The sequence below is a fragment of the Pan troglodytes genome, chromosome 21 (genome assembly GCF_028858775.2).
Source record: "Pan troglodytes isolate AG18354 chromosome 21, NHGRI_mPanTro3-v2.0_pri, whole genome shotgun sequence".
NCBI classification, from domain to species: domain Eukaryota; kingdom Metazoa; phylum Chordata; class Mammalia; order Primates; family Hominidae; genus Pan; species Pan troglodytes.
The window spans coordinates 11,985,784-12,006,922 of record NC_072419.2 but is presented as its reverse complement, the minus strand read 5'-3'; the positions used below and the strand labels follow the sequence as shown (position 1 = coordinate 12,006,922).

The following is a 21,139-nucleotide window of genomic DNA, read 5'->3' as shown; positions in this document are numbered from 1 at the left end:
ACTTAAACACTTTATTCTCCAAGCATGATCTACACAGTTTGAGAAATATAATAAGAGAAACTGATAAGGTTTTTTCAGCATTGCAATAATCGCCTTAGCTCTTACTTGCCTGTTTAATCCTTATAATAACTCTAGGAGGAATATGCTGTCTCCATTTTAAAGATGAAGAAATTGCAGTTTAGTCGATTGCCCAAGTTTGGACAGTTAGTAAACAATAAACAAAGATTTGAACTTGGGAAGTGTGAATTCTATACCCACAGTCTTAACCCTATGCTGCACACATACCAACATTAACAGCTGAAAATATTCCCAGTAACTGAGTTGACTGACTTGCTATATGCTGTTATCAGCAACATAATAGTTAGAAATTGATGGCAGCTATTATGAATAAGGACTTTTGCTTTAGACAAGTTGATTTGTAGATTATTTTTCTGGCAGAAATTTGAAACCAGAGAACTGTTGACTATTGGATATCCTATGATTTTTTTTAATAGAGACGGGGTCTCACTGTGTTGCCCAGGATGTTCTTAAACCCCTGGGCTGACGCAATCCACACGCCTTAGCCTCCCAAAGTGCTAGGATTACAGGTGTTAGCTACCACACCTGGCTATTTTTTAAAAATCATAAAATGTGTGAAAAAATTACCATGTCAGTAAAAATTCCCTTCATACCAGAATTTGGCATAGTGTAGAAACAGGTTATTATTGAACTTAGAACATCAGGTTTTTGCCTGAAAAATTATTTCTACTTATCAAGAAATGTTCTTGAATGGAAGTGAACATTATGTCCAAGGCACTGACCTTTCAAAAAAATAAACTGGAGAAAAATGCTTTTATGAAAATAAGGACATTGACCTCACTGTTGGCTACTCTTAATGTGTTGTGTGTGAAATTCTGATTAAAGTATGATAACATTTCAAAAATGTTGCTTAACCTAGTATACACTTTCAAGATATAATCTTTGACTGAGGAAGACTCAGTCTAGCAAAAGTCTTTTCTATAATGTGAACATGACTTTCAGACGAAGATGGCGATGGTACCATCAATATTTTGCCTTAAGAAACTTAAGAACTTAATACAAAAAATTTAAATGTACTCCCTTTAAGGGAAAGCCACCAGCAATTTCTAAACTTAAAGCAGGAAGATGAAAGGATAGAATAAATTGTGCCTTATATTCTACAATTCTAGAAGAAACATGAGCCCAACTCCGGGGTTGCACACAGTCATGCCAGTGTGATTTGGGGAGGAATCCTGAGGCTCCAGCCCTGGGCTCCAAGTTTTGATCCCTCAGCATTGGGTACAGAAGGCGGATTGATGCTGCTGGTGTGGAATTTCCTGGGGCCTGACTTCACTAACTCATCACATCTCATCATTCTTCCGTTCTCTCCTCTCTGAGTCCTTTTCTTCAGCTGTTGCACCATTTCTACTTTGTTCAGAGGGATAATGCTGGAACGTATACGATGTCAAGTTCACTCTGCTTTTATTTTTTATTCCCTTTGGCAGACAGTTGGCATCTGTGTGAAGATGTGAATGGAGGAGGCAGGGTACGCAGTGAGTGCCGCAGCCACAGCTTGGGTTCTCTGCAGCCCTGGCACAGAAGGTAGGAACACCCATGGGGGATGCGGCCACTATGATGTCTTCCCACACAAGAAGTGCCAAGTGCTTTTCTCATGCTTTTCTGGATTGTTCCATGGTGGACGAGTCAGCAGGAGTGAGATGGAGCAGCACAGTAGAGGGGTACCTGGCAAGGCCTGGAGGGAGGAACCCCTGCCCCAAACATTTCAATGATATCAGGTGACAGCCGTGATTCTCTTAGCACCTGGTCTGTTTTGTCCCAGGCCAGGATATCATTGTACATATTCTCAGCTAAGTGAGCACCAATAGAGGAGAGGGAGAGTCTCATGGAAGTTCCTTCTAAGCCTTTGGCTCTTTTTACCTTCAACAAGGTGTGCCACCTCTTTGATCCAGCAAGTGGGAAGAACAGTCCCGGCCTCTTTGCACACAAGACTGTGATACGAATGCACCATCACAGGCCCCACAGGGGAGCTGTCCGCTTCCCCACACAGCTGCTAGGGGCTCTTTTGCATGTTCCCAACCTTTCCTGCCTTTATCTGATATTCGTAAGTACAATTGTAGAAAAGGGAAGTGCTTTACTAGTCAGCAAGTGTCAGCAGGTTGAGGATTCTGTAAAGGCATCTTGGAAAATCAAGGAAGGAGACACATGCCTAATTCCTATGCTCTGTTACCCTGGCCTCCAGCAAAGTCTACCCTCGTATCAGAGAGACCCATTGTAGATAAATATGGGCTGCCAAAAGCAAGACAAGCCTCGGGCAAACTGCCCAACAGATGGTTCAACTCTGTGTGTACCAGCCAAGGGCCAATGTGTCAGACGGTAGCTTCTGTTTGTGCCTTAAGTCAGAGTTGTGAATATAAGATAATTCCGGGATGGCAGGGATCCCACAGTTATGGATGTGGGATGGTTTAGTTCCATCCAAGACAAACTTAGGACATCCTCTTTCAGGGGTTTGAATACACAGCTTTCTCTGCTACCCCCTCAAAGCGTTGGCCACCAGAGCGGAGTGGTTAGAAGGGTGAAGGGCTTTAGACAGGAGGGAAGGAATGTCCTTGCATGGCTTAGAGGATGGGGACCCTAGCCAAGATCTTGGTGCTTTGGCCTGCAGGCAGCATCAGAAGCCAGCCCAGGGAGTGGGGCAGTGGCCTTGTACAGAGGGCTAGTGGTGGCTAAATTTATGTGTCAACCTGACTAGGCTAAGGGATACTCACACAGTGGGTGGAACATGATTCCTAGGTGTGTCTGTGAGGCTGTCCCCTAGAGGTTGGAATTGGACTCAGTGGATTGGGTGAAGATCTGCTCTCACCCGTGTGGGTGGGCACCGTCCAATCCACTGAGGGCCCGAATAGAATAAAAAGGTGGAGGAAGGATGAATTCACTCCCTCTGCTTGAGCTGGGACATCCGTCTTCTCCTTGGACATCTGTGCCCTGCTTCTCAGGCCTTCAAATCCTGGGACTTACACAGACCCCCCACCCCCCCGTCCCCCCAAGGCTAGTCCGATTCTCACTCTGTTGGACTTGAACCAAATTACACCACTGGCTTTTCTGGTTCTCCAGCTTGCAGCCAGCAGATGGGAGTACTTCTCAGTCTCCATAACCACATGAGCAAATTCCTATAATAAATCTCGTCATAGCTATTGATCTATAACTATTTATTCTCTGGGAAACCTTTACTAATACAGGGTTCTTGTTTCCCTCAGGTTCCTTAGATCCTGGGATGAGGAGGTGGACCAGCAGAAGGTGGGCTTGGGAAGGCAGCCCGGGGTCCAAATCCTCCTGACTCTTCAGCTTAGCGGGTTAGTTAACATTCAGAAGCCTTCATCTCCCATCTGCAAAATGGGCATGTCCAACTCAGAAGCTGCCTTGAAGAAAGGGTCTACCCAGCATGGTGCGTGGAGCCTAAGCAATCAGTACTTCAGGACTTCACCCGGCCCCTTTCCAATAACTGCTGCTGTCGCCCTCACAGGATGTCACCTTCAGTGTCTGAAAGCTGGGTTTGATGCGTCTGGAAAGGCGCCCCTGACAGGCGTCGTTGCCAGGAGCCCCTAGTGCCGCCCCCAGCCAGCAGGGGAGAGCGTCCTCTGCCCGCTCACTTCTGACCCTTCTCTCGTTGCACCCGGGACATGGTGCAGCTGGGAGCAGCCTGGGCTGCGCGGAAGGCTCAGATTTGGGGACGGCCCTTGCCAGTGACTGTGAGCTGGGGTGTCTTGGAAACTCCCAGTCTCAGCTTCTCCATTTATAAGATGAGAATGATCATACCAGCCTCAGGCAAGGTTGTTTGTGCATTAGTGAAATCAGGCGTATCAAATAAAGTACCACATTGATCGTGGAGTTGTTGAATAACCAAGAACACACCTATCTGTCTCCAAAAAATAAATGTTGAAAATGATGAGGGCATGGCTCTACGCTGGGAAGGGAAATAGGGTGCTTGGATGAGAGAATCCTGAGGCATGGGACAGTGGAGGGATCCAGGATAGTTCCATAAGAAAATGTGCTTGCACTATGGTTTCTTTGCAGAGGCTCTTGTGTGCTGGGAGGCTGGCTGGGATGGGGAGTTGGTGGCAGAGAATAGTGTCTGTTTTCTTCCTGGTAACTGGAGAGCTCTGCGACAGAGGACTGGGGTCATTAGGAACAAGTGGGCAGGTAGGGACAGCCGTTGGAGTGGACTAGCACTGGTTCCCCTGAAGCTCTCTGGGGTGGAGGTGAAGGAGCTTCTAGGGCAAAGTTTGCCAGTTAAGGAGGAGACACTGTTTGGGCTGCTCTCCGAAATGGAGAACTTTTGTGTGTGCCTGGAGTGTTTCTATTTGAGAAACACTATTTGAGAGGTGGGAAGGTGAATTATTTACCAGTAAGTTTATCCTTCTCTCCTCAGATTCTGCAGAACTTGCAGACCCATAAACAAATTAGACATTGCTTTTCTCCTCTTGCTTAACCTAAATTTCTTTGTGGAAGCTGAAGGAAAATATGAGTAATTTTCTAATATATTCAGTTACAGAGACAGCAAAGAGAAATATTCAAGAAAAAAAGAAAAAAACCCTGAGGTGCTACTGACTTCGTGTATGTCTTAGCTGTAGACAGAATTGGGATTTCCTAATATGGGTTTGTTCCAGTACAGCCCCTCAGAAAGATTTTCATCAGCAAAACACACATTGGAGGACCAGCCGCTGTGCAGTTGTCTCCTTTAAACCATTTTCTCACTTCATTGCTAATTTTCCCAGCACCTTTCTTCTAACAGTTCTACATTTTTGATCTGCAAACAACCTGAGATTATTTCTTTCCCTCTTGGTAAATAAAAGAAATTTAAAGTAGATTCTAGAATGGGTTAGACTGGTTTATTCCAGATCCCTTTAAAAGAAGTCTCTGTTAAAGTTTAAGCCATAAATACAATAAATGGAGTACTGCCTGGTTAACTGAGGGCTGATTCCCAGAGACGCAACCAGGGGGAGCTTCCTGAGCAAGGTAGCTACTCCCTGCCAAGGTAACCACAGCTTTCTAACAATAAGTAAAATGTTTCTACTCATATCATAGGGACCCTACAACAACATGGCCCTTTTCTCTGTGCCATGCAAAAAAGCATCAAGAAAGTAAGAAAGGGCATTTTTGAGAACTAGAAATCTTAGCATCATGCCTTCTCTCTAATTATGTTGGAAACAGGCTTTGAAAAAGAAAAAAACTGAGGAGAAGATCACTAAATAGAATTCAATAAAAATGGCTTTTGATATTCTGTAGCTTGAAAGCATTTGTATTGGGTTTATGTTCTCATGGTTTTTGTTTCAAAGAGTTTAAGGTAAATTTGAATGTCCCATTCCTCTGAGAACTCAGAGAAAGCCAGGTTGATTAAGAAGTAATTAAGAGGCTGGGCGCGGTGGCTCACACCTGCAATTCTAGCACTTTGGGAGGCCGAGGCGGGCCAATCACCTGAGGTCAGGAGTTCGAGACCAGCCTGGCCAACATGGTGAAACCATGCCGCTACTAAAAATACAAAAATTAGCCAGGCGTGGTGGTGCATGCCTGTAATCCCAACTACTTGGGAGGCTTAGGCAGGAGAATCACTTGAACCCGGGAGGCAGAGGGTGCAGTGAGTTGAGATCGTGCCATTGCACTCCAGCCTGGGTGACAGAGCCAGACTCTGTCTCACACACACACACACACACACACACACACACACACACAAAGTAAGGCCAGATTCAAGCTTACTTCTTAGGAAAAAAAAAAAAAAAAAAGGTAATTAAGAACAGGTAGACATTTTAGATAAACTAGCTAATTAGCATTCATAGTTCCTTAAGTTTTGCTCTAATAGTCTGTTATGTTTTGCAAGTATATGATGTGCATATGTAGATATAGTAGTTTATCATTAAGCCTCACCTTGTGATTATTAAATGTGATACTTTGCTCTTTTAATACTTGCAGTTCCTATTTTTAATGTGCAACAAAGTGCACAATTTTCCTTTGGTTCCAGGGAATTTGGTGAATGGAAACTCAGCTATTTTTCCCTAAGTCCCTTTTAGTCACACAAAGGTAATTCACCTGACTTTTCAGTAAATCTCACGGGAGAAAAGAACCGACTTTGGTGGTTCCCAACCTTTTTTTTTCCCCAACCCAGTTTTTGTTCGGCCTCCACTGCATTTACCAAGTAGAGTAGCAACTGTGGAACTATTGCATTCTTTCTACTGAAAAGATACTATTGAAAGGAGACAGAACTTGATCTATAGAAAAAGGGAAGTCATTCTTTGGGTATGGAGGCCAAAGGAATTTCAAAGTCTACAACCTGCTATTAGACTGCTATGTAAAGAGAAGAGCAAGTATTAAACAGAACCCTGAGACACTCGAATTTAGGAACACCCGCATTGACCTTGCCCTACAATTACTCCCCAGTGAGGAGTGATGAGTGGCAAATGACAGTCCCTGACTGGGAGAAAGAGGCAGGTTCAAGACATAGTCTCCCTTATCCTGGTATCCTCATCTCTAAAACATTCACTATTCTTTTTTTTTTTTTTTTCGAGACAGGATCTTACTCTGTCACCCAGGCTAGAGTGCAGTGGTGGGATCTCTGCTCACTGCAACCTTCACCTCCGAGGCTCAAACTGTTCTCCTGCCTCAGCCTCCTGAGTAGCTGGGAGTACACTCACCTGCCACCATGCCCGGCTAATTTTTGTATTTTTCGGTAGAGATGGGGTTTCACCATGTTGGCCAGGCGGGTCTCAAACTCCTGACCTCAGGTGATCTGCCCACCTCAGCCCCCCAAAGTGCCGAGATTACAGGCATGAGCCACTGTGCCTGGCCTAATACTCACTATTCTGTCTCTCTCACCTTACGGGGTTGCTATGAAGTTTAGTGAGTTCATGTATGTGACTCTAGAGGGGGCTGAGTATGTATAAGGTAGGGACCATGTTCTCGATGACTTTTGCATCCTCCCAGCACAGCTTTTGTGGAACTGTACTTTAGCTCTGTGATGGCACATGTGAAATGAAATAAATGTACACAATAAAGAAAAACACAAATGAATGTAAGACACATTTTCCAGTTCAGATTAATGAGAAGAGGCTTAGTTCTCATCTCCTTCCCCCAAATTTGACTTTACAGGGTTGCTTAGACTCGGTGGTGTGCTGGAGCGGGCTCCTACCAGCTAGAAAGAACCAGTTCAATACATCTCTTCTCAACTCCATGTTCAGAGTTGTCAAGTTGGTAGCTTGAAACTGGCCATGCTGGAAGTATTTACAGCATGAAAACTGGCAGGTGCTACATATTATGGCTTTTTTTTTTCTTTCAGAGAACCAATTGTTAAATAGTTACTGGCACTCCACTGCTTAGATTTTACCAGTGCTTGTAAGTAATTTTGGTTTGATTTTACAGACTATGGTATCCATGAGTGTTACGGTTTTAGGGGATATGGAGTGAGCTGAAAACCAAAAGAAAAGCTCCATTCATTTACTACTCACAAATGCATCTTTGCCACTTCCCACAGACAGTATGGAGACAGACATGGTCTTAGGTCCATTCGCATTAGTCACCCTGCACAGAGACTGTGGACTGTAGTGCGTGCCTTGATTCTAGTGAAGGTCTCCTAAAGTCACAACTCTGAGAAGAGATTTGAAGCTAGGGGACCTAGGTTCAATTCCTTCTCAGCCATTACCAACTGTGTGATCTTTGTCAAATAATCTGATTTCTGTCATTTGAGCTGATTTCTTTGGATTGCTCATTTGTAACATAGGATAAATACTTATTTCACAGGCTTGTTAGAATAAATGGGATATTGCATGTAAAACACTTAGCATGTGGCCTGACCTGTAGTGACCTCTAAATAAAAGAAGGGCAGCTATCCATCAAATTACCACGGTCATCCCAATGCTTGTCATCATGAAGGGATCATGGGTAGTCACCATGGTTCATAACTATCCGTGAAAAGGCCTTCTAAGGTCACAGGTGATTGAACCATGGTTTACTTACTCCATCTTTTTTTTTTTTTGAGACAGAGTCTCCCTCTGTCACCTAGGCTGGAGTGCAGTGGCATGATCTTGGCTCACTGCAACCTTCACCTCCCAGGTTCAAGCGATTTTCCTGCCTCAGTCTCCTGAGTAGCTGGAATTACAGGCACCTGCCACCATGCCCAGCTAATTTTTGTATTTTTAGTAGAGACAGGGTTTCACCCTGTTGGCCAGGCTGGTCTTGAACTCCTGACCTCAGGTGATCCACCCACCTCGGCCTCCCAAAGTGCTGGGATTACAGGTGTGAGCCACCATACCCAGCCTACTACATCTTTATAAATCCCTGATAATCTTAGATTCTCTACTGGAGCCAAGAAATCTCTTTGGGCTCTCTTTTCCCTTGATAAAGCTCCATAGAACAACCAGGTCAAACAACAGGTCAAATATTAGCATTTTATAGGTTTTAAATATATCATCCAATTAATTTAAAAACCATCATATCTCACTGTTGCTTAATAAGAAAAAGGAACAGAAGGAGGAGACCAAAATATTACCTCATTACTAAGATGGAGCGTGTAGTTTAGTGCAAGAACTACATGGGCCTGCTTAATAGGACCTCAGAATTGGACAGACTTGATCCCCTCTCTCAGGCAGTGCTAACCAGGAGCTCATCCCTGGAGGAGAGGCAGAGAATGTGTACTCCCAGATGCAGCCAGCATCCAGAAAAAGAGGTAGGAGCCAAGCAGAGCATGCCCACATCAATCTTCCAGCATTTAATGGCCATAGAAGTTACTGAACCTCCCTTGGATGGATAGAAGATGGCATTATCTTTCTTAAATATGATACCTCTTATCTTTTTGTTCCCTTGACACTTGAGGAGGGAGGCCAAGGGTTGATCATGCAAGCAAGTTTGTGCATTTTGCACATTTATTAAGTTATGCTTTTGAGGAAATTAAAAGATCACAAGGGCTTCAATTTTCTGTGACCCTTTTATTTACTTATTTCAAAAAGTGCTCAATGGGAAATGCCTACGTATTCTCCCCAGTGCTCCCATGTGGGGATATGTCCTCAGTCCAAAGATATTCCTCAGTCTAGGAGTTCACAGTTGGATGGTATAAACAAGTGTATTAACTCATCATTACAAGACCAAGTGACAAATGCTGTTCTGAAATATGACAAAGGGGCTATGGGAGGATACTTTGTCTAGGAACATCTGAAAAGACTTTTCAAGGGAAGACTTTAAGGATGAGCAGGCCTTTGCCCATAAGAGCTTTCTGTAGCTTCTGAATAGATGGTGATATAGATACATCCCAACATTTCTCTCCATAGGTGTGTTTCACTGGAAGTTGTAGGGGAGAGCTCCTGTTAATGTCTCTTTACCTTTCATCTCAGCCCTGTGTCCTACTCCATTTGTCTTCTGATAGCCAGTTATAGATAAACTATTAACACTTCACACTCTGTGGCTGCCAAAGCATTTGAATGAAAAACCAACATTTCAGGAAACCACAGTGGGTCGTGGAGGCTTCTATTTTACCTACGTTGTACCTATCAAAGTGGTTTCCAGTCCTTTAGTTCAGGGGTCCCCAACCCCCATGCTGTGGACCAGTACTGGTCTGTAGCCTGTTAGGAACTGGGCCACACAGCAGGATGTGAGTGGTGGGCGAGCAAGCATTACCACCTGAGCTCCTCCTCCTGTCAGATCAGCAGCAGCATTAGATTCTCACAGAAGCACAAACCCTATGGTGAACTGAGCATGCGAGGGATCTAGGTTGCACGCTCCTTATGATAACCTAACTAATGCCTGATGATCGGAGGTGGAACAATTTCATCCCCAAACCATCCCTCCTACCCCCATCCCTGCCCCCATCCCAGTCCGTGGAAAAACTGTCTTCCACAAAATCAGTCCCTGGTGCCAAAAAGATTGGGGACCACTGCTTTAGTTCATTTGACTCTTCATTTCCCCAGTAACACAGGCAAGACTGACATCCATTTGCAACCCCCAATGCCATGCTGCACATCTCCAGGGTGCAGTCTGTGTTGTGTTGGGCAGTGCCACCATGGATTCCTGACCAAGGAAAACACTTTCCTTTCTCTTTGCCACTCAAACCATCTCCCAGAGCCCCATGCTGCCCTTCCATCCTCATCCAAGATGATTCCATGACCCCTACCCCTACTCTTTCCCATACTTCAGACCCTCTCTAGGAAAACCCATCTTTCTACTGTCCCATTCTTTAGGACCCAACTCTCTGTAAGAGATGAATGAATGCATGTCAAGGGGTTAGTGAGTTATTAACAAGTTGGTCCTTTTCAGTTTAATCTGGTATTTTACTTGGGCCTTCCTGGAGGCTGGACTTTAACCCAGAGAAATGAGTGAGGCGGGAAATTCCAGTTTGGGAACTGACAGCCTAGGCAGGGGTGATGGTGGAGATATTTTGGCATAGGAGGGTATTTAGGGCATCTGTAGCCTCCGATTTTACATAGTCATAAACAGGAGACTTGGACATTTAGCAGGATTATAGTTTGGGTCTCCTTAACAGGAGCCAAAGATATATTTGCAAACTTATTGAATACACACACACAGAGACACTGACAAAAATATTAACCTGACTTTTTCTAACTAATTATGTCTATATGGAGGTGGTTCAAATGCTGGTAGAAGCATAAAAGAGTGATATGATTTTTGTCTGCCTTTGAAGGTGGGTTTAATTGGTTATTTGTGCTGAGTCTGGATTGCAGGGGAAATAAAATTTGGATTTTCATCTACATACGATTTTAGTCTCTACATATTACAATAAAAGTTTGGGATTTGTCTTCTTTTTTTCCTTTCCCATCTTTTGCAAACAAGTTGCAAATGATGGGAAGGAAGCTCTCAAATGATCTTTCCAATTTCCAGTCATCATATTTCCACAATTCTATACCAAGAATAGATCTGGATCTTACTTTTCTTAAGGTCTGGCTTTAAATTAAAATATCCTGAAAGGCTTATAATAAAAAACCACAGTCTCCTGCCTCCAAGTTCTGCTCCCCAGAAACATTTACTTTTAACTCTTTTCATCATTTCTTCTGGTTGTTTCCCGCATTTAAAAAATAACATAATTAAGTCATAATTTTATGATTTATCCACATTAAAGTCTATTAGCTCCCTGTTATGCCAGGTGAGGAGTTAACTTTATAAATCCCCCAATCCCTTCTTCTCAAGGTAGTTATATTAATACCATCTTTTAAATTATTTGTCAATATTTATGTTATTATGATTTGAAAAATATTGTTTATGGCAAAGTTCTCAGTGTACTGTGAAAGCATTTCCTTTCTTAGGTAGCTTCAGAAAAGTGGTTGTAATCATCTTTTTGAGTGGGATATCAAGACCCTTGCTGATATAGATACCTTCTCCAGAGAGAAAACCCCTCAACTCTTAAGGACATGCAGAGGCCTTAGGGCTGGTACACCAAGGTCTGACCTATCACTGTCGCTATGATCACTAGTTTGCATGCATAGCTCAAAGGAGGCTTGGTATGTCAGTTGTACCTAAGGAATGCTTTCTGTGTACATGTGTCCCATGCTTTAAATGTAGGCTGCAGGAGCAGGGTGTATGTCCTTGGATAAGCATGGCTTTTGGAGTCAAGAAGACCAGAGTTTAAATTATCATGGTAAGCAGAATACTTACCTCCACAAGTGGTCCATGCCCCAGTCCCTGGAACCTATGAGTATGTTATCTTATTTGGCAAAAGGGACTTTGCAAATGTCATTAAATTAAGGATCTGGAGATGGGGAGATTATCTTGGGTTATCTGGGTAGGTCCCATGTAATCACAAGGGTCCTTGTGGGATCTTTATAGGACCAAGGAAAAGGGGGAGGCAAGAGAGTCAGAGGAGATGTGATGACAGAATCAGAGACTGGAGTAACACACTTTGAAAATGGAGTGAAGAGCCAAGGAATGCAGGCAGCATCCAGAGGCTGGAAAAGGTGATAAAATGGATTATCTTTTAGAGCCACTAGAAAGAACACAGCCCTACTGACCCCTTGCTCTCCCACTGCCCTAAACCTCCACCTTCCGTGATGAGGGGCCCAACCTGAGAAACTGAGGTCCATTGCCAAACAGCTGCACATGCAGCTGGTCTGGGAGTCAGAGATGCTGAGGGGTGACCCAGCAGGAGCTGCAGCAGCCACAACCAGGAGGCTGAGCTTATGGACAGGTGAGCCAACAGGTGAGTGATGCCGTGCACAAGCAGCAACAGCACACTGATCCCCTAAGAGTACTGGGAATATGGCTGCCATTTCACTTCCATCTTCCAAATCTCTCAGCACATCTCCTGTGGCCATGCTCACTTATACCTGTGCAAGGAAGGTAATTCTGGAAAACCTACTTCCAGCTAGGTTAGGTTGACACAATCCAGATCTACCCATCCTGTGTGCAGGATTCTTCTCAGCACGATGCAGTGTGGTACTCAGCAACTGTTCTTCCGTGTTCTGGAAAGCATGAAAGAAGTTAAGACAGGACCTCTGTTTTCAAACTGTCACTTGCCATCTATATTAGTTTGCTCAGCTGCCAGGACAAAATGCCAAAGACTGGGTGGCTTAAACAACAGAAATCTGTTTCCTCACAGTTCTGGAGGCTGGAAGTCCATGATCAAGGTGTCAGCAGGTTTGGTTTCTCTGGGGCCTCTCTCCTTGGCTTGCAGATGGCTGCCTTCTTGCTGTGTCTTCATATGGTCGTCCCTTTATGTATGTTTCTGATGTCTCTCTGTGCGTCTAAATGCCCTCTTCTTTTATTTATTTACTTATTTTTTGAAACAGGGTCTAGCTGTGTCACCCAAGCTGTAGTGCAGAGGTGTGATCATGGCTCCCTTGCAGGTTTGACCTCCCAGGCACAAGCAATCCTCCCACTTCAGCCTCCTGAGTAGCTGGGACCACAGTATGGGCCAGCATGCTCAGCTAATTTTTGTATTTTTTATAGAGATGGGGTTTTGCCATTTTGCCCAGGCTGAGCTCAAGCAATTCACCCACCTTGGCCTCCCAAAGTGCTGGGATTACAGGTATGAGCCACCACACCCTGTCCTGAATGTCCTCATCTTATAAAGATGTCAGTCAGGTTTGATTAGGGTCAGCTCTAACACCCTTGTTTTAACTTAATTACCTCTTTGAAGGTCCTGCCTCTAAATACAGTCATATTCTGAGTTACTGAGATTGGTGTTTCAACATACATAAGGATTTGGGGGAGTCACAATTCAGCCCATAACACTGTCCAATAAGCCAAGACTTACAAATAGGGTGATCACACATTCCAATTTGCCCACAGCAGTGCTGGTTTTCACCTGTTGCTCTGGTACAATTTTTTAAAAATTTTTTATTTCAATAGCTTTTGGGGTACAAATGGTTATTTTGTTACATGAATGAATTATGTAGTGGTGAATTCTGAGATTTTAGTGCCCCCATCACCCAAATAGTGTACATTGTACCTAATGTGTAGGTTGTTTTTTTAATCCCTAGTCCCTCCTTCCGCCCTCCAGCTTCTGAGTCTCTGAAGTCCATTATATCACTCTGTATGCCTTTATGTACTCGTAGCTTAGCTCCCAGTTATAAGTGAGAACATATGTTTTTTGGTTTTCCACTCCTGTGTTACTTTACTTAGAATAATGGTATCCAGCTGCATTCAAGTTGCTGCAAAAGACATATTTCATTCCTTTTTGATGACTGAGTAGTATTCCAGGGTGTATATATGCCACATTTTCTTTATCCATTCATTAATTGATGGGGACTTAGCTTGGTTCCACAGCTTTGCAATTGTGAATTGTACTGCTACAAAAGTACATGTACAAGTGTCTTCCTCTATAATAACTTCTTTTCCTTTGGGTACATATCCAGTAGTGGTGTCACTGGATCGAACGGTAGATCTACTTTTTAGCTCTTTGAGGAATTTCTACACTGTTTTCCATAGAGGTTGTACTAATTTACACTCCTGCTAGCAGTGTATAAGCATTCCTTTTTCCTCACATCCACTCTAACATCTATTGTTTTTTGACTCTTTAATAATGGCCATTCTTGCAGGAGTAAGTTGATATCTCATTGTGGGTTTAATTTGCATTTCTTTGATGATTAGTGATGCTGAGCATTTTTTCATGTTTGTTGACCATTTGTGTATCTTCTTTTGAGAAATGTCTATTCATGGCCTTTGTCTACTTTTTAATGGGATTTTTTTTTTCTTGCTGATTTGTTTGAGTTCCTTGTAGATTCTGGATACTAGTCCTTTGTCAGATGCATAGTTTGTAAATATTTTCTCCCATTCTATGGGTTGTCTGTTTACTCTGCTGATTATTTCTTTTGCTGTGCAGATACTTTTTAGTTTAATTAGGTCCCATCTGTTTATTTTTCTTCTTGTTGCATTTGCTTTTGGGGTCTTAGTCATGAATTCTTTGCCTAGGTTGATGTCTGGAAAAGTTTTCCCAATGTTCTCTTCTAGAATTTTTAGTGTCAGGTCTTGTATTTAAGTCTTTGATCCATCTTGAGTTGATTTTTGTATAAGGTGAGAGATAAGGACTCAGTTTTATTCTTCTACATGTGGCTTGCCAATTTTTCCACGCCATTTATTAAATAGCATGTCCAGGCTGGGCGCGGTGTCTCATGCCTGTAATCCCAGCACTTTGGGAGGCCAAGGCGGGGGGTCACCTGAGGTCAGGAGTTCGAGACCAGCCTGACCAACATGGAGAAACCCCATCTCTACTAAAAATACAAAATTAGCTGGGCATGGTGGTACATGCCTGTAATCCCAGCTAGTCGGGAGGCTGAGGCAGGAGAATCACTTGAACCCAGGAGGCAGAGTTTGCGGTGAGCCAAGATCACCCCATTGCACTCCAGCCTGGGCAACAAGAGTGAAACTCCGTCCCAGAAAAAATAAAAAATAAAATAAAATAAAAATAAATAGTATGTCTATTCCTCTCAATTTATGTTTTTGCATGCTTTGTTGAAGACTGGTTGGCTGTACGTATTTTGGCTTTATTTCTGGATTCTCTATTCTATTCCATTGGTCTGTATCTGACACAATTATTAACAGCATTCTCTTTCTCTCTTAAAAGCACCCAGGACTGAATAATAAATTGTGTGTTCACCCTGCATCTATGGGAAACAGTTCTTAACAGCTCAGAGTGAACCGTGGTGGAAAGATCCTGTATCAGGAGACAGGGCTGCTGTTCTAACTTGGCCACCAACCCGGGGAGACTTTGGATGAGTCCCTTCACTTCTCTGGGCCTCATCCAGAAATGAGGGGTTGGAACCAGAGCCATTCCCTGATTCACTAGATCATTTATTCATTCAACAGATCCTTTTTGAGCTTCCTACTATGTTTTGGATGTTATAATTTTGGCAGATTTCAATATTAATGACAGAATGTTCCAGCTTCTCCCTGCTTTTGTCTGCTAAACGGAATTCTGGCTTGGTCCATTAGGTCTATTCCTCCCCCTGTGGAAAACTAGAATATGTCACTCTAAAATGTGCCTATTTTGCATAAGAATTGTTGAGCTGCAGGCAATTAAGAAGAAGCAGATAAGGCCAGGCACTGTGGCTCATGCCTGTAATCCCAGCACTTTGGGAAGCCAAGACGAGCAGATCACCTGATGTCAGGAGTTTGAGACCAGCCTAACCGACATGGTGAAACCCCATCTCTACTAAAAACACACACAGAAATTAGCCAGGCATGGTGGCACACACCTGTACTCCCAGCTACTCAGGAGGCTGAGGCAGGAGAATCATCTGAGCCCAGGAGGCGGAGGTTGTAGTGAGCCGAGATCGCGCCACTGCACTCCAGCCTGGGTGACAGAGCGAGACTCTATCTCAAAAAAAAAAAAAAGAAGAAGCAGATAAACGAAAGCTCTCTGGCCTTCCTCTAGTTTCCTAAAGCCAGATATAGATTTACAAAGTCAGAAGATACTTCACCACTCACCCCCTCTTTACCAGGGAAAACGAGGTTAACCGCTGAAGACAACTTTAGACACTTACTGGTCTGGAGATGGTACCATAGGAATCTACACTAACAAGCTTTACCAACTGGCCTTTATCTGCTATTTGTTTGCCTTTCTACAATTTGCAGCTCCTAGAGACTTAAAGTCTTTCTTTTGTCTTGTCTCTTCCCTAAAAATTGACTATTCCTTGTTGAAGATGCTATATAAGCTGGAATTCAAAGTCACCTTTTCGGGTATTCAATTAGGAAAAGAGGAAGTCACATTGTCCCTGTTTGCAGATGACATGATTGTATATCTAGAAAACCCCATTGTCTCAGCCCAAAATCTCCTTAAGCTGATAAGCAACTTCAGCAAAGTCTCAGGATACAAAATCAATGTACAAAAATCACAAGCATTCTTATACACCAGCAACAGACAAACAGAGAGCCAAATCATGAGTGAACTCCCATTTACAATTGCTTCAAAGAGAATAAAATACCTAGGAATCCAACTTACAAGGGATGTGAAGGACCTCTTCAAGGAGAACTACAAACCACTGCTCAAGGAAATAAAAGAGGATACAAACAAATGGAAGAACATTCCATGCTCATGGGTAGGAAGAATCAATATCGTGAAAATGGCCATACTGCCTAAGGTAATTTACAGATTCAATGCCATCCCCATCAAGCTACCAATGACTTTCTTCACATAATTGGAAAAAACTACTTTAAAGTTCATATGGAACCAAAAAAGAGCCTGCATCACCAAGTCAATCCTAAGCCAAAAGAACAAAGCTGGAGGCATCACACTACCTGACTTCAAACTATACTACAAGGCTACAGTAACCAAAACAGCATGGTACTGGTACCAAAACAGAGATATAGATCAATGGAACAGAACAGAGCCCTCAGAAATAACGCCGCTTATCTACAACTATCTGATCTTTGACAAACCTGACAAAAACAAGCAATGGGGAAAGGATTCCCTATTTAATAAATGGTGCTGGGAAAACTGGCTAGCCATATGTAGAAAGCTGAAACTGGATCCCTTCCTTACACCTTATACAAAAATCAATTCAAGATGGATTAAAGACTTAAATGTTAGACCTAAAACCATAAAAATCCTAAAAGAAAACCTAGGCATTACCATTCAGGACATAGGCACGGGCAAGGACTTCATGTCTAAAACACCAAAAGCAATGGCAACAAAAGCCAAAATTGACAAATGGGATCTAATTAAACTAAAGAGCTTCTGCACAGCAAAAGAAACTACCATCAGAGTGAACAGGCAACCTACAAAATGGGAGAAAATTTTCACAACCTACTCATCTGACAAAGGGCTAATATCCAGAATCTACAATGAACTCAAACAAATTTACAAGAAAAAAACAAACAACCCCATCAAAAAGTGGGTGAAGGACATGAACAGACACTTCTCAAAAGAAGACATTTATGCAGCCAAAAAACACATGAAAAAATGCTCATCATCACTGGCCATCAGAGAAATGCAGATCAAAACCACAATGAGATACCATCTCACACCAGTTAGAATGGCAATCATTAAAAAGTCAGGAAACAACAGGTGCGGGAGAGGATGTGGAGAAATAGGAATACTTTTACACTGTTGGTGGGACTGTAAACTAGTTCAACCATTGTGGAAGTCAGTGTGGCGATTCCTCAGGGATCTAGAACTGGAAATACGATTTGACCCAGCCATCCCATTACTGGGTATATACCCAAAGGACTATAAATCATGCTGCTATAAAGACACATGCACACGTATGTTTATTGCGGCATTATTCACAATAGCAAAGACTTGGAACCAACCCAAATGTCCAACAATTATAGACTGGATTAAGAAAATGTGGCACATATACACCATGGAATACTATGCAGCCATAAAAAATGATGAGTTCATATCCTTTGTAGGGACATGGATGAAATTGGAAAACATCATTCTCAGTAAACTATCGCAAGAATAAAAAACCAAACACCGCATATTCTCACTCATAGGTGGGAATTGAACAATGAGATCACATGGACACAGGAAGGGGAATATCACACTCTGGGGACTGTTGTGGGGTGGGGGGAGGGGGGAGGGATAGCATTGGGAGATATACCTAATGTTAGATGACGAGTTAGTGGGTGCAGTGCACCAGCATGGCACATGTATACATATGTAACTAACCTGCACAATGTGCACATGTACCCTAAAATTTAAAGTATAATAATAATAAAAAAAAGAGGCCTAATAGAAGAGGATGGAGTAAAACCACTTGTGGGGATAGAATGAGATGTGTTCACTAATGGGATATTAATATAAAACAAAAGGAATACGGTAATGCTGGAAAATGTATGAGATATAATGGGATCTTCTCAGTTCTTCTCTCTTTCTGGTCTTTGTGATTATCAAAGACATCTCTGCTACTGCTCTGAACCAGGTATTAGTGTCCAGCATGGGAGAGTGTGTTAACCAGTTTATTACTTTAATAATGCTGTGTAACAAACAACCCTAAAATCTCAGCAGCTTATAGCAATACATATTTAATTCTCTCTCACAGATCAGAAGGTTGACTATAACTCTGTGTGTTGGTTTTATTTTTTTATTTTGAGACAATGTCTCACTCTATCACCCAGGCTGGAGAGCAGTGGTACAGCCTCAACCTCCTGGGCTCAAGCAACCCTCCCACCTCAGCTTCCTGAGTGCCTGGAATCACAGGCATGCACCGCCCCCACCTAGCTAATTGTGTGATTTTTTTTTTTTTTTTGTAACAGAGATGAGGTCTCACTATGTTGCCCAAGTTGGTCTTAAACTCCTGAGCTCAAGCAATCTGTCTGCCTTGGCTTTCCAAAGTGTTGGTATTACAGGCGTGACCCACTGCACCCAGCTAACTCTGTTGGATTTGACAGAGTGTGGCGGGGTTCAGCTGGGCTTACCTCCAGGCTGTGTGTGGGATTCAAGCCTGCTCCGTAAGTCTCCTTCTTCTGGAGCCAGAGCTAGGGTGACCTTGGTAGACACTGCTGAGACCCTGACCTATGCCAGGCAATGCACTGCATACTGGGCATACAGTATCTGAATAATTAAGGAACAGTTTCTGGTGACTAAAATGTCATCAGACTACATGGCCCTTAACAATGAAGTGATTTAAATGGGAGTGAGAGAACGGTGATTCCAGCTCCTTCACTGTTGGGTGTCAGCCACCAGCCCTTTGGCTTCCTACCCTCCCTCCAGGTGTCAGCTGCTTCCCAGTGCCAGGGAGTCAAGCATAGGGACACCAAGTAAGTACTCCCCACAAGATGCACGTGGCAATTAAGCCATCAGCCACTGCAGAAGCCTGCACTCGGTTGTGCTTCCCTCCAACAGAAAATGCATCAAATTACAGGGAAGGCTCCTGCCCCCTTCGCACTGTTATCCATGACACAGAAATTTGGCAGTGATTTCTCTGAGGAGCTAATTGCCAATGTTAGCACAGTAAATCAAAAAGCCATGTATGGATTTTGCCCAACAGACCAGACATAGCTCACAGCGCAGATCCTACCACACAGAGCAAGGTCTGTGGGATGTCCCAGGAGAATTGATGTTGCAGCCCAGATCCTTGGAGGTGTCTTACTTCATCGTGACTCATTCTAATGATGATACGGTTTGGATTTGTGTCCCCACCAAATCTCATGTTGAATTGTAATCCCCAGTGTTGAATATGGGGACTGGTTAGAGGTGATTGGATCATGGGGACAGAGTTCTCATGAATGGTTTAGCACCATTCCCCCTTGGTACTGCACAGTGAGTGAGTTCTCACAAGATCTTGTTGTTTAAAAGTGTGTAGCACCTCCCCCTACCCTTTTTCTCAGGCTCTGGCCATGTAAGAGGTGTCTGCTTCCCCTTTGCCTTCCACCATGATCGGAAGCTTCCTGAGGCCTCCCCAGAAGCAGAAGCTGCTATGCTTCCTGTACAGCCTGCAGAACTGTGAGCCAATTCACACTCTTGTCTTTATAAATTACCCAGTCTCAGGTATTTCTTTATAGCAGTGCAAGAACAAACTAATACAGATAATATAGACATTCCCTTCCTTGTTGCTCCACCTGATCCCGTGGTGGAGCAGGTCAAAGAGCAAAGAATGAAGATGAACAGAATGAGACTTCTGGGTATAAAAGAATGGTGAAAAGGTCTGGAGAAAGGGCATCTTGCAGAAGCCTGAGAATTTTAGTAGAGCCCTTTCTTAAAAGCCTTATTCTATTTTGATTCATAAAAGTATCAAAATATTGAATTGACTCATTAGTATGACCAAATATAAAATTACTAAGACTAAAAGTACTGATGACCTAAGATTAAGTGTTTCTAGATGGAGTGGGTTTTGGGGGCCTCATGTCTGGGGCCATCCTCCCAAGGGGCAGACCATACCCGAGGTGTACACTCCCCTAAACTAGAGGAGTAGCCAAGGGATGCTGCTTGAAGGGCTTTGGACCACAGGGCGGGGTAGCCAGACCCATGGGAAAAAGGTCCCTCTTGGTACAGAATGTAGCTAGGGGTGGAAGTAGAAGAGAAAGCGAGTAGGCATGAGCCACAGGCAATGGGTCACTATCTTGGTACCACCAAGTTCTGGCCCAGAAATCCAAGGAATTCAAGAATTCTGACATTGAACCTGGTCTCGTAGGTGATCATAGAGATATATGTGTCATGACACAAGATAAAACATTTTATTTACCTTTTTTACCTTGATTTATAACTTCAAATATTTAGACAAATGGTTCAAGGACCTCCATTTGTATCCTTTCCCTAATCCCTACAAATATCAGGGGTGGGAGTGTATCCAGGACTGGGGAAGGGGCAGGTCAGTTCCTGCCTGTGGCTGTTCCCTTAGGTTTCTGTGATGAGAAATCAGAGCAGCGAGCATCTCAGGTCTGGCTTGTTAACTCTGGGGTCCCATCTCAGCCAGCTGTGAGCTCGTGATTGATCTTCCACCACCCTATCCAGCCCAAATCATATTTATTCATTTATTTTCCATAAGCATGTTTTTTCAACCTGAGAATTTTATCTGAACTACACTGTGCACCTCATTCATTTATTTCTAATTTCCCGTACATTAGAAATGACACAAAATCACTAGCATGGATTACTTTTTTATTAACAATGAGAGAAGAGGCAAATTGATGCCAAGATTGTTATCAGTCACAAAAAACCGTATAGTCAAAGAGCAAAAAATGAAAATGGTCA

The 21,139-nt window shown here is 43.1% G+C and overlaps 1 protein-coding gene across 2 annotated transcripts in view; it reads left to right on the top strand.

Moving 5' to 3' along the window:
* LOC107969937 (uncharacterized) overlaps positions 1–3,926 on the top strand; it is a 38,934-nt gene extending 35,008 nt beyond the window's left edge. For both annotated transcript variants that reach the window (XM_063802497.1, XM_054674578.2), the window contains 2 exons: positions 1,503–1,599; positions 3,273–3,926. Coding sequence is in view for 1 of the 2 variants with exons in the window: in XM_054674578.2 (XP_054530553.1) it covers positions 1,503–1,599; positions 3,273–3,621 (446 nt within the window). In the remaining variant the exon portion in view is untranslated. The remainder of the gene's footprint in view (positions 1–1,502; positions 1,600–3,272) is intronic.
* The last annotated feature ends 17,213 nt before the right edge of the window (positions 3,927–21,139 follow it).